The sequence below is a fragment of the Chrysochloris asiatica genome, unplaced genomic scaffold, assembly GCF_000296735.1.
Source record: "Chrysochloris asiatica unplaced genomic scaffold, ChrAsi1.0 scaffold00042, whole genome shotgun sequence".
Taxonomy (NCBI): domain Eukaryota; kingdom Metazoa; phylum Chordata; class Mammalia; order Afrosoricida; family Chrysochloridae; genus Chrysochloris; species Chrysochloris asiatica.
Window position 1 is genome coordinate 13,491,521 of NW_006408560.1, and position 13,817 is coordinate 13,505,337.

Below are 13,817 nucleotides of genomic sequence, written 5' to 3' on the forward strand. Positions count from 1 at the left end.
CCGTGTAGCTCATGGGAGAACTCTATTCCATAGAGTTTTCAATGGCCTATGAGTTTTCAGAAGTAGATCGCCAAGCATTTCTCCCAAGGAGACTCTGGATGGACTCAAACCTCCACCCTTTTGGTTAACAGCCAAGATTGTTAACCTCTTGCACAGACAGAGACACCAGAATTTGTAAAAATCTGTATAAATAAAAAGGGTCTGGCCCACAACCCACTTCAGGAAAACTGAGACTCAAAATGGTGATGTGACTTGCCCAGGGTTCCACAGTGGTTACTAGGAGACCATCATCACTAGTGCCTCTACCCTTCTATCATGACTGTATCATACAATCTCTATGTTACTCCCTCTGGGTGCTTGTTGGCAGAGCTTCCGGTGGAATGCTGAGCCTTTCTTGGGGCCATCCTACAAAACAAGATACTCAAAGATGTTGTGGATTGAATTATGTCACCCAAAAATATGTGTTGTAGACCCTACATCCTATCCTTACGGATGGCAACCCCTCTGAGAATAGGGTGTTCTTTATTATGTTAATAAAGCCATATTATAGGGTATGCAGCCTAGGGTATGTCTTGAGCCAATCACTTTTGAGATATAAAAGGAGAAGATTGGGCACAGAAGCAAAGCCAAATGGGAAAGACAGATGCCACAGAAAGATCACCAAGGACCAGAAACCAAAAAAGACGAGAGATCTTTAAGACATCTAGCCTCCTAAAGTGTGAGAAAATATCCTTCTGTTCATGAACTCCACCCACTTGAAGATTTTCAGTTACAACAGCACTAAGAAAATGAGAAATCCCCAATTAGACCTTAAATACAGCTGACAACTGTCCACACACCACACACAAAGGTCAACTTCTATCAAACACGTTCCAGCCCAGGCAGGAGACCCACAGCCACTAGATCCCTTCTGGACCCCATACAGGACAAGCTGGCATCAGGAAAAAGACAGCTATCCAGCTCTGGGCATAGGCTCCAAGGAGGTTTATTAGTATCCACACTGGGGAATCCCAGGCTCTTGCCCCAGATGAGGGGCTGAGAGCATCTAGGAGAAGCATCAAGGTCACCATAGGCCCCAGCAGGTCTGACTCCCTTCAAGCACAGCCAGTTCACCCTCCTCTGCCCTCTAGGCCTCCTGCTGAATAGGCAAGGCTGACTTCTTCACAGGAAATGAGAGCCCCAGACTTGCCTGGCATCCTCCAGAGTCTGTGCTCAGGCCTCTCAGCATCAGTAACCCCGTGTCCTGCAGCAGCCCATTCCTACCACCCTAGGCTCATCCTTAGAACTTAATGATTAGAGTCTGGAGTGGACAAATGCTATCAGGTTCTCCAGCTGTTCTTCCAGGCGCTGCTCATCTCCATGGTTCTCAATGACCCAGTCAAAGCTCCCAAAGTTGTCCAGGCCACATTCTGACTCGGCATCGTCCACTCCTGTGGATCAGGTAAGACAAGGTCAGGTCCATGACTCTGAACAAATGAAAACAGTGAGGCCCTCCCCATACCTCTCCTCCACCAGTTCAGAACCCAAGTCCACCTACCCCAGAGGGCATTTCTCAGCCCCTGAAACAACATGGTGGTAAATTCAGTAGCCCATAGCCACCCACAGCTACTAAGCCCTAAATAGATCCCTGTTGACCGAACTCTCCATTTGTCACTGTCTACAGACTACACATTCCACAACTCCTCGGTTCTTCAGTCATTAGTGTCTAATGCATCAAATCTATTCGTGAGATGATCTCTAAATTCAGGTGGGATATATTCAAGGTCAAGGAGCTCTGGTAGCACAGTGGTTACAAGTCTGGCTGCTAACCGCAAGGTCAGCATTGGAAACTACCAGCTGTTCCATGGGAGAAAGATAAGGCTTTCTGCTCCCGTAAAGATGTACAGCTTTGGAAACCCTATACAGGGTCACTATGAGTCAGAACCAACTCCACGGCACACTACCACCACCACCATATTCAAGGTCATATTTTGGCTCTTGGCAAGTTGTTTTCATTTTCTTCAGCTTCAGTCTGAACTTGCATATGAGCAAGTGGGTCTGTTCCACTGTCTGTCCCTGGCCTTGTTTTGGCTGATGATATGGAGCTTTTCCACCATCTTTTTCCACAGATGTAGTCAGTTTTATTTCTATGTATTCCATCTAGTGAGATTCATGTGTATAGTCATCTTTTATGTTGTTTAAAAAAGGTATTTGCAATGAACAAGTCATTGGTCTTGAAAAATTCTATCATGCAATCTCTAACATCATTTCTATCATCAAGGCCATATTTTGTAATGACTGACCCTTTCTCTTTGTTTCCAACCTTTGCATTCCAATCACCAGTAATTATCAATATATCTTGACTGTACGTTTGATCAATTTCATACTGAAGAATTTAATCATCACTGGTTTTAGTAGCTAGTAGGTAAATTTGGATAATAATTGTATTAACTGGTCTATGAACTAAGGCACGCCTAAGCCAAACCATGGTATTTTCAATAACCTCATATGCATGTGAAAGTTGAACAATGAGTAAAGAAGACCGTAGAAAAATTTATGCATTTGAATTATGGTGTTGGAGGAGAATATTAAAAGTACAATGGACTGCCAAAAGAGCAAACAGATCTGTATTGGAAGAAGTACAGCCAGAATGCTCCTTAGAAGCCAGGATGTCCAGACATCGTCTCTTGTACTTTGGACATATTATCAGGACATATTACCAGTCCCTGGAGAAGGACATCATGCTAGGTAAAATGGAGAGTCAGCAAAAAAGAAGACTCCCAACAATGATGGATTAGTACAGTGGTAGCAGCAATGGGCTCAAGTATAGCAGTGATTGTGAGGTTAGTACGGGACTTGGCAGTGTTTTGTTCTGTTGTATATAAGGTCGCTATGTGTCAATACCAACTCAACAGCACCTAACAGGCTATACACATACTGACTCTGGGTGTAGTGCTGTAGGATAAGCACTAGATTGTACCACAAGGTCAGCAGCTCAAACCCACCTGCTGCTCCCTGGAATCGATTCCACAGCACTTAACAATAACAACAGCACAGAAGGTAGACTGTTACTGCTGCCTGCCATAGAGTTGGTCGTGTGACTCAGCAATCCCAAATGCAACAGGATTGGACTATTGTGATCCACAGGGTTTTCACTGGCTGATTTTTCAAAGTAGATCCCTAGGCCTTTCTTCCTAGTCTGCCTTAATCTAGAAACTCCACTTAAACCCATTCAGCATCAGAACAACATACAATAGAAAGCAAATTAAGCCACCTAAAACCACAGAACACCCAAAAGGGCACTGCATATTCATTGCAGGTGAAACTGGCTGTGTCCATTTCTTTTCCAAAATCTGAATCAGTCGTGCAGAAAGCAGTGTGTACAATAGTTAGAAGCTGAAGGTTGAAATTCCCAGGAACACCTCTCCCTTACTTTGTGACCCTACAAAACAGATTTAGCCTTTTGAAGCTAATGTCCTCATCCAACAATCGATACTGGTCATACAGCACCTATCTGATGAGTTTCTTAGGTGATAACCGAAGACACTTCCCAGCCAGCAGTGAGTGTCCAGAAGGCAAGCACTGTTAGCAGTGGTCTGCTAGGTTAGCAAGGAGCCCAGGCTGTGCCTCTGCAGCACCCTCGTAGAGCTGCTCTTGCCACCCCCACCACCATGCAAGCCACCCAAGAGTGACACTAGTCAGCCCTATCCTCTGAGCACCGTCAGCCCCCGCCAGGCTGGAAAGCACAGGTGAAAGACCAAGGAGGTGGGTCCCAGTCAGACTTCCAGTGAAGCCCACCAACCCAGGTAAGGGTCCCAGGCCAAGATCAGCAGACTTTTATCCCCCCAAGGATACCCACCCCCTCCCCCTAATCTGGAGGCCCAGCATTCTTCAGCCCCAGGCCTCAGGCTCCATTTCGTAATCCCTCACTCACACCCCCACCCAGGCATGCCAGGAGAGAACAGAATGCCCAGAGTATGGGGGCTGGTGACCTGTACCCTACAGGTGGGGTGACCAACCTACAGGTCCAGCCTCGGGGAACAAAGGTTGTGAGTGGCTCACCAGGAGTAAACACCCAGCCGCGTTGCTGCCGGCTCTGCTCCGAAGCCACCACGCGGACTGTCTGCACCACAGTCCCATAAGTCTCCTGAAACCACTGGATGTCGGACATCCGCCGTGCGTCACTCACCAGCTGCAGTGAGGGACAGACAAATGACATGATGCAGGTCAGACAAGAGGGTAAGGAAGGAGGAGGGGCAGAGCCAACCCCACCTGGAAGCAGCAGGAGCACAAGGCCCTGTAGCCCAGAGCAGCGAGCAGCCCACCCAGTCAGCCCCAGTCACCAACATGCCCTCCTTCCTCAAGGCAGCACCTGCTCCTTATTGTGTATTTATTGTCTGTCTATCCTACCAGAACCTGACACATAATAACCATTCACTAGTTAGTATATAAGGAGCTCTGGTAGCATAGTGGTTACGAATCGGGCTGCTAACCTCAAGGTCGGCAGTTCGAAACTACCAGCAGTTCCGTGGGAGAAAGATGAGGCTTTCTGCTCCTGTAAAGATTTACAGCCTCAGAAACCTTGTACAGGGTCGCTATGAGTCGGAACCAACTCCATAGCACATAACAACAACAACAGTTAGTATATGGAGTCCTGGTGTGTCACTGTGGGTTAATGCTCAAAGCTGTTTGAACTTCAAAGTCGGCAGTTCAAGCTTACCAGCTGCTCCTTGGAAACCCTATACAGGGTCGCTATGGGTCAGAATCTTATTGATGGCACTGGTAGCATAGTAGTTACAAATCAGGCTGCGAACCGCAAGGACAGCAGTTCGAAACTACCAGCTGTTCCGTGGGCGAAAGATGAGGCTTTTTGCTCCTGTAAAGATTTACAGCCTTGGAAACCCTATGCAGGGTCACTATGAGTTAGAACCGACTCCACGGCACATAAAAACAACAACAACAACAACAAGTTAGTATATGGAGTCCTGGTGTAGCACTGTAGGGTGAGCACTGGGCTGCAAGGTCAGTTTGAACTGCAAGGTCAACAATTCAAACCTAACAACCACTCCTCAGAAATCCTATACAGGGTCACTATGAGTTGGAACTGACTCGACAGCACTTAATAACAACAATAGTATATATGTTCACTCAATTAATCTTTCAATGAATAAGCCTTATTAGCTCATTAAACTGCTGCCATGCTCATTCACCCAATTACTAAACAAGGACTCTGCAAGCACCTACTGTGTGCTAGGTGTTTAGAACAGAGTTGAGCAAAGCAGGCCTGGTCCCTACACTCATGAAGTTTATGGTCCAGTGGGAGAGATGCTAAACAAGCAGCCTCACAAATAACTGCAATCACAGGATGTATTCACCAGCATCTCAATCTCAGCCTGGCCAAGACGGAGCTCCTGATTTCCCTTCAGACCTGCTCCTCACACTTATTCCCTCACTCAGAAAATGACAGCTCAATTTGTCCAGATGCTCAAACAAAATCTTTGTCCTTGCACCCCATGGCCAGTCCATCAGCAAATTCTATTGGCTCTATTGTCAAAACCTATGCAGAATCTAGCCACTTCTCTACATTCCACTAGGCCCTGAGCCGGGCCAGTCTTCTTCTTGCCTACTTTACAGAAACAGCCTCTAACCAGGCCTCTCTGTTCCCACTCTCGCCCACCACCCAGCAGCCAGGGCCAGCCTTTAAAATCTTAAATAATTTAAAATCTTAAAACATGCAAAATCTTTCCAAAGGTCCTGCATGATCTGACCTCAGTTCCCACCACTCCATCACCCACATTGGGCCCCTGGATCTTCTTCAAAGAAGGACATTGAATCAGGGCCTTTGTACTCACTGTTCCTTCTTTCTGGAAAGCTGGCTTCCCAAATTTCTATTCGGCTTCCTTCCTTCAGATCCTGCTCAGACGTCTTAGTACCAGTAAGGCCTTCCCTGACACCTGACAAAACAGCAACTCTTCGCCAGCCCTACTCTCACGCTTAGCCTAATTCCTTAGCTCCTTATTATTTATCTCTGGGAGGTGCAAAACAGTTGAGTACTCAACTACTAATTGAAATGTTGGTGGTTCAAATCCACACAAAGGCATTTTGGAAAACAGGTCTAGCACTCTACTTCAGAAAGGTCACAACACTGAAAATCTGATGGAGCACAGTTCTACTCTCATGTGGAGTCACGAGGAGTCAGAATGGACTCAACAAGCGATTAGCTGGCCGACTGACAAAATCTATATTTACTTACTTGGTGCCTATCTCCCCCAACTTATCCTAGCTATTAATGTAAGCTCCCCGAGAGCAGGGACTTCATCACATTTGTGCACTGATGTATCCCCAGAACCCAGAACCATGCCTGGCATAAGTAGATACTCAGTATTTACTGTCAAAATGAAAGAAGAAGCCAAAGGGCAGGGTGCTATGGAAGTACTGCTTAAGCCTTGGGTATCAGTTTTCCCTGAGGAGACAACATTTAAGCTGAGCCAGAACTAACCAGGTGAAGAGGGAAAGAAAGAGCAGTCCACACAGGTTTCTTAATGCTGCGCTGGAGTCCTCTTACCCAGAGGGGCTGGGAGACGCCCTCCACAGCCTTCCTGCAGAAGAAGCCTGGGTCGGCCTGGCGCTTTTCCTCTCCCCAGTTGATCATGTTCTTCCGATAGGTCTCCTTGTAAACACTGGCATCCAGGAGTCTCTGAAAGTCCAGGCCATGGTCCTGCCCAAAGCACACTCTTTGTCACCCACCTCTCAAGCCCTCTGTGTCTTCTCAGAACCAGTCCTGCCCTCCCTAACCCCAGGGGACAATGCAAGAACTCATGAAGTCTCAGCCAGTTCAGAGGCAAGGGAGAAAGCCCTAGAAAGTAAGAATCCCAATCACTCTCAAATGGAGGAAAGGTCTACAATAATCCAGAAATTCTTTCAATTTGTCTTTGAAATGTGTGATTGTGCTTTTCTCTTTTGCATCAGTTTTGCTTCCCAATTATCTCTGGCTTAAACTAATCCTGAAATTAGTTTGCATCCCCTGGGCACAGGCTAAGCCTTCAACTAAAGTGGTAAATCTGAAAAAATTGTGTTCCATGTCCTCCCACACCCCTTCTGGCATTTTCCCTGATCCAAAAGCCCAGGAGATTTCACTTCCCTCTCTCTCTCCTCTCCCTCATCCTCACCCCCATCCTCAAATTCCTGGTATTTTTGCTACCTTCTACTCTGTGCCTTCCACCTCCAGGGGACTCCTCAGGTGAGCAGCTGGGATGCTTCCAGACCTAGCCTCCCTTCTCCAGAGACAATGACAAGCAGGAGGGGTCCATCTAGAAGATGGGGGTCTGGAAACTGTCACCTGATTCAGGGGCCAGCCCTCCTAACTCACTACAGCAGACCCTCTGCCTTCAGCTACTCAGTTTCTTCCTCTGCAAACCAGCATTGGGTGTGACCCAGCCCCTAAGACTCCCTATCTGCTTCCCCTGCTGGAGTGGGCAGCCACTTCCCACTTATAAACTGGTACCCCCATGTACTCTTGGCCATAGGGGAAGGACAGGCCATTAGGGTCTGCTTGTCAGTTCTATTTCCCACAGTGAGTTGACATTTCATTTGGGTTTTGCTTTTGAATGGGAGTGGGGGGATGGAGCAGTGCTGAACTTCCAAGCAACCAGGGTGTCTGGCCTTGTCAGAGTCTCCTAAGGAGGTTTTTAGAATACAAACTTCTGGGCCCTCCCCTTCCCAGAAATTCTGATTCTGTAGATCTGGAGTGGGGCCTAATCTGGAAACTTTGGAAGTAGACTATGGTTTCAAACATCTCCTTGGAGCCTTGGGGTTCCACAGGGGTTCCCAAGTCCCACTGGAAAGACTAAACAGCCTCTCTTCCTCTCTCCTCTCCTCCTTCCCCCACTCAGAGTAGCTCCCAATCTGCTTACAGAACACAAGGGTCTTAGGCATCCAGTTTCATTTGGAAAAGGTTCTTGCTGAAAATGTTTGAAAAACACTAAGCCTATTTATCTCCACGGTCCCTCAGGCTTCAGCAGGCTGTCATCCTGGAAGTGAGTCTGTTTAGCTAGTGAGAGAAAATCCAAATAGGATGCGAGAATGCCTCCCACAGTGGCAGGGCTGTCTTGTCAAAGAGGGACAGACCCCAGAGGGACAGCCTTAAGCCAACTGACCGACAGAGGGACCTGCCACCATAGGTCCCTGCAGGATGCACTAGAGGCAAAGACAGGACACAGGTGACTAGGGGACTCTTTCCTAAGTGGGAAGCTGATCTTACCCTCCAGGTTCCCTATCTGAAGCCCAAGTACGGTCCAATTGGAAAAGTTCCTATCGATTTTGAAAAAAATTTAGTTTGAACCAGTCACATGATTTCAAATCCAAGAAACACACATCCATATACAATTAAAAACCTCTCCCATCTCTGTTCCCCAGGGTCTAGTTCCCCTCCCTGGAAGCAATCAATGCTACATTCCCTACTATCCTTCCAAAGCATATCCGCATCCCAGGTACCAGGACGAACAGCTAACACAATGAGGACACCCATAAATGAATGACTACACAAGTAAACATGAGTTCTTTTTTTTTTTTTATAAATACAAATGTAGCATTCTCTGGTAGCGTAGTAGTTACGAGTCAGGCTGCTAACCTCAAGGTCAGCAGTTGGATACTATATGCCATTCCGCAGAAAGATGAGGCTTTCTGCTCCTGTAAAGATTTATGCCTCGGAAACCCTATGCAGGGTCACTAAGAGTCGGAACCGACTCCACAGCACACAACTACCACCATCACCACCACATCTTGTTTGTTTTCATTTCACAGTTAATCTTGACAACTTATGTGTCTAAATTTCTAAGGAGAGCATTCCAAGGGTTTTATCTGGTCAGTTTTGTTTGGTTTGATTTGGGAAGGTGGTGGTGGTCACATGAGTATCACATGTTTTAAGTCACTGGATGCGCACAGACCCTTACTAATTATACCACATCAGCAGCTACCACCCTAAACCTTTTCTGGACACACTTTCTTAAATACCCTGGGGAGGTGGCCTGAACTCAATGAGGCCATGGAGAAAGAAACTGGGACTGTCTATGCCCCAGAGAGATGTACCCACAGAAAACCAAGAGCTGACCAACCCCTGCCCACAGTGGTCACCAGAGTCATGCCAGTGGCTCAAGGGATAGCCACAGCTCCTCCCAACCAGCAGAAGCCACAGAGGCACCACCTACCTTAGCATATTGCAACTTGAGCGGCCCAGACAGCCGGAGGACAGCGCAGATGTCAGCTCCAAGTCTGTGGGACACGGAGATAAGAGTTCAGTTAACCTAGAGCTTCCAGGCCCCAAAACAGGAATCCAGAAATTTCAGTTGAAGTCCCATGTCTGTTGTTGGTATCTACATGACTTAGTCAGGCCTCAAATTCCATGATCCAAGTTTCTCATCCATAAAATCCAATAACAGTTTCTGCTCTGTCTCCCTCACAGGATTATTATGAAACTTAAATGAATATGAAAGAGCACTGAAATAACCAACGTGTAAAATAGGAAATGGTGATGTTGTTAAGTGCCATTGAGTCAGTTCTGACTCATAGCAACCCTATGTAGTTTCCAATCTGAGGCTGGTGAATTTGAACCGCCAACCTTGTGGTCCTTGTGCATTATCCCACAGCACCACAGAAGGTGTGTGAACATCCATGTCTGGCTCAATTTGATTCCTGCTGTACTTCTAAATGAGTTCTCCTGCAGCCAAAGGTATTTCAGTCTCAATTGGCTTGGTCACTATAATACAAAGAATCCACTCAATTAACCAATTTACTCAACCATTTGTTGGGTACTATACTTAGAAACCCAGCACCCATCTGCCAAGCTGTCCTACTGTGATGGTTTGTGTGTTACTTAATGCTAGAAGCTGTGCTATCAGTATTTCAAACACCAGTAGAGTCACCCATGGTGGGCAGGCTTTAGCAGAGCTTCCAGACTAAAATAAAACTAGAAGGCTGGCAGTCTAATTCTAAATATCATTCATTGCAAAGCTTATGGATCACAACAAAATATTGTGCTGGAAGATGAGCACCTCTGCTGGAAGAACTTGTAATACAACTGGAAAGCACTGCCTCTTCAGAGTAAAATTGACCTCATGGATTGGATGGAGTAAAGCCTTCAGGAGCAAAAGCCTTCTATGTTGATGTAGCATGATTCAACGTGAGAAGAAACAACTGCAAGCACCCATTAGTAATCAGAACATGGAATGCATGAAGTATAAAGCAAGGACAATTGGAATTCATTAAAAAATTGAGTGGAATGAGAACAAACAAGATGGCAGATCAAGTGGAAGTGCAGTAAGGAGTTCCATTAGCAACAACACAGAATACAGGACCAAGCAGGCTCAGGGGATGGTCCCAGAACTCTGAACCACATATAAAGGAATATTTAGAAGGTTGGAAGGCTTACAGCTACGAGAATTTGTAACAGAAGCAAGAAATCCATTGCTTTCTAATTCAAGATGCTCAGCTGCTTGAGGAGCCGCCCTCTTGGGTGAGACCAAGCGGGGGAAGGATCAGAGCAGCCATGCATGCCTGACAGAACCGAGGAAATAAAGGCATGGACATTCTTTTCTTTTGGTATCTGTTCATTGGTTCCTTGCTGTCTGCGTACCTCCATTCTGGTGACTATAGGGGTGCCTGACCTAGCGAACACCCCAGCCCCACCCTCGGAGGCTTCTACTACGCATGCGCACAGATCTCCTCAAAATTTAAAGAGATAGTTTCCACTTAAAACCAAACAGCCACAGCTGGCCCTGAACTGTTTATAACTAGAAAAAAAGGCCTGAACAGGCATTGTGGAGCGGGACAGGCAGACTAAAAAGGAAATAGGCTAAAAATTAAATCCTAAATTATGTCAAAAAGACCAACAGTGGCATCTTGAAATTTCTCAAGAAGAATAGTGAAAAGGGAAGCCCATTTCCTGATCACATCTACCTGGAGGCAATCAGAAAGCATAAAAATACCAAAATACACACCCATCTAAGTATTAAGGCCACAAATAACCCCCGAATATTCCCAAAAAATAGAAGCAGATGACCATATCTGCACATGTCCAGAAACAAGATAAAGTGACTAAGGCAAATGAGCTGGAAGTAGACCTACACTCCAGACTGGTAGATGGGCAGGCTTTGGAAATGCCTGAGAAGGAATTCAGAAAAATTATTATAAAATGTATCAAAACACTATATAATGGAGTTGAGAAAAATGAGGAAGAAGTCAGGAAAGCGCTACAGGAACAATCCAATAAGATAGACACAACACTGGAAACAATTCAAAGCCTACAGAAAGAGGTCCAAATGATTAATAATAGAATATCAGAATTGAAGAGACAAGAGTCAGAACTAGTGAGCTAGAAGCTAAATCTTTCAACACTACTAAGATAGAAGAACAAACACAAAAAAAAAGGATTAAAAAAAATCTGAAGAAGGCCTAAGATTCATGTTGGACAACATGAAGAGGAATAAGTTAAGAATTATTGGCATTCCAGAACAGGAACAATCACACAAGTCCACAGAGGAGATAGTTGAAGAGCTTCTGGAAGAAAATTTTCCTAACATCAGGAAAAGCAAAAAGATAAGCATTCAAGAAGCTCAACGAACCCCAGGATGCATAGACCCTAAAACACAATCACCAAGACATATAATAATCAAGCTCTCCAAAATCAAAGATAAGGACAGGATCTTGAAAGCAGCTAGGGAAAACAGATGTGTAACATACAAAGGCAAGCAAATCAGATTAAGCTCAGATTTCTCAACAGAAACCATGCAGGCAAGAAGGCAATAGGGAGATGTATATAAAACCCTGAAAGAAAAAAACTGCCATTCAAGAATCCTCTACCAGGCAAAGCTGTCAATCAAATACGATGGTGTAATCAAAACATTCCAGGATAAACAGAAGCTAAGGGATTTTGCCAAAGCCAACCCTGCTATGAAAAACATCCTAAAGGAAGTTCTGTGGACTGAGAACCAACAAGAACAGACAACAACTACAGAATGACGTACGTGGCAGCATCACCCTGAACTCAATTGACAAATGGAAGAGTCAAGAACAGAATAAAATGATAAGAACAGAAGATCTGGGAGGTCAGTCTATGATCAAAACAATTACAATGTGAAAGAAGATAAACACAGAAGAACACAGATCCAGGTGGTGCGAAGGTCAGGTAGATTACAGGATAAAATAGACTGTCTTAAATGGAGGGAAGAACTAATGGAATATAAGGTAACCACAATGGGGTTGGGGGTTTAGTTTGGGTGCTGGGGAGGGCAATACAAGAAGGGGGAGGAGGCAGAAGAACAAAATAGATAGGGAAACACTGAGACAGGTTTGCATGGCCTAATGGGACAGAGGTAAATAGTGATGCATGCTCAACCTTGGAACAGGGCTCTGGGATACAAGGATCTAGGTATAGCTTGAAGAAGGTAAATAATACTAAAATCCTTGACTGCCTTATGAATATTAGTTTCCCTTGCCTACTATTGTAAAAGAGACACTTGAGTGGGATAGAAAGGAATGTTGGGAAACATGTTTAGAGAAAACTTGTAAGCCTGTCTTCTGCCTATAACTGATTGAAATACTTAAAAGAGGTTCTACAACTTGCCCAGTGAACTAGGCCTCATGCAGAAGCCTTTACAAAGTATAGGAACTTAGATAGAATCCTGAGTCCCATCCAGAACCTTATGAGGTGGGACATTCCCACTAGAAAGGACAAGCAGACTGGAACAGGTACAGTGACAGAAGATACATCTTCAAAGAAAGATCACCAGGAAAAACCCAAAACAAAAATGTCAGCATAACTTGCTACTACAAGAATAAGCAAGCTGTCACAGAGAGGAAAAGGGGCTATGTGCTGACGACTGGGGGTGGCAGGCTTGTAGTGTATACCCTTTGGTTGGTTGATGATGCATGGTAGGGATTGTAACCATGCAATGAAACGATATACGATAGGATAAATGTAAAACTAATGTTCTCCCATGTAAACTACCACATAATTCACAATAAAACATTAAAAAACAAAAAAAAAGAATAAGCAAGCTGCTCGCCTGGAAGTCATCAAGGCTAGCAATCAAGTGTCTTCAGGACAAAGTGCCCTCTAAGACTGACACTCAAAGGGAATACACAAACAAGCATGTAAGCTTGCTGGCAACCACACTGGTCTACTGGTCAGTGGAAGAGGCAGAAACTCAACAAAGAAGAAATGGGCTGAGTTCAACCCCAGTCCATTGAATCCTATTGACCCTGGAGATGAGAGAGAGAAGAGGAAGGGCTGTTTGGCCCAAAGTGTCGTAAGACCTGAGGACACTTGAGTCCATGGACAAGGACTTAGCCACAGAGGGCTAGAGCTGAGAGTGAAGCATCCAGTTGATATGAGTAAGGGGAGATGCAAAAGAACACCCAAACTTGCATACATTACCATTTTGACCTAGCCTCGATGGCTCGATAATCAGAATTCAACTAGAGGAAGATTGAAAAAAAACATTATTATTATTTGTGTGTGTGTGTGTGTGGATAAAGGAAACATGGGTAAATTGCTTCAATCTGATGAACCTAACCTATACTCAGAGCGGTAGTTACTCTAAATACCAACAGAGAGGGAAAGAGTCTTCACATCAAGTATCAGTGCTATCCTCTCTGTACACAGGGTAGATAGGGACAGGCAACTTAGACACTGGCTACCTAAAATTAGGGGGCAATAAAGGCACGAAGTGACTGGCTTACAAAGAGGGAGTTTAGTTTGAGAGTATAGTGGGAAAGAAAGAGTCCCCACTGAATAGCTGTCATCTTGTCTAGAGGGGTCTGGTGAAAAGAGATGGGGATAA

The 13,817-nt window shown here is 45.2% G+C and overlaps 1 protein-coding gene across 1 annotated transcript in view; it reads right to left on the bottom strand.

Moving 5' to 3' along the window:
- Window positions 1-1,293: 1,293 nt before the first annotated feature.
- PMVK (phosphomevalonate kinase) overlaps window positions 1,294-13,817 on the bottom strand; it is a 19,042-nt gene continuing 6,518 nt past the window's right edge. Inside the window, exons 2-5 of the mRNA XM_006861511.1 lie at window positions 9,186-9,249; window positions 6,545-6,697; window positions 4,042-4,171; window positions 1,294-1,430 (exon numbers count right to left, since the gene is read on the bottom strand). Coding sequence (XP_006861573.1) covers window positions 1,294-1,430; window positions 4,042-4,171; window positions 6,545-6,697; window positions 9,186-9,249 — 484 coding nt within the window. The remainder of the gene's footprint in view (window positions 1,431-4,041; window positions 4,172-6,544; window positions 6,698-9,185; window positions 9,250-13,817) is intronic.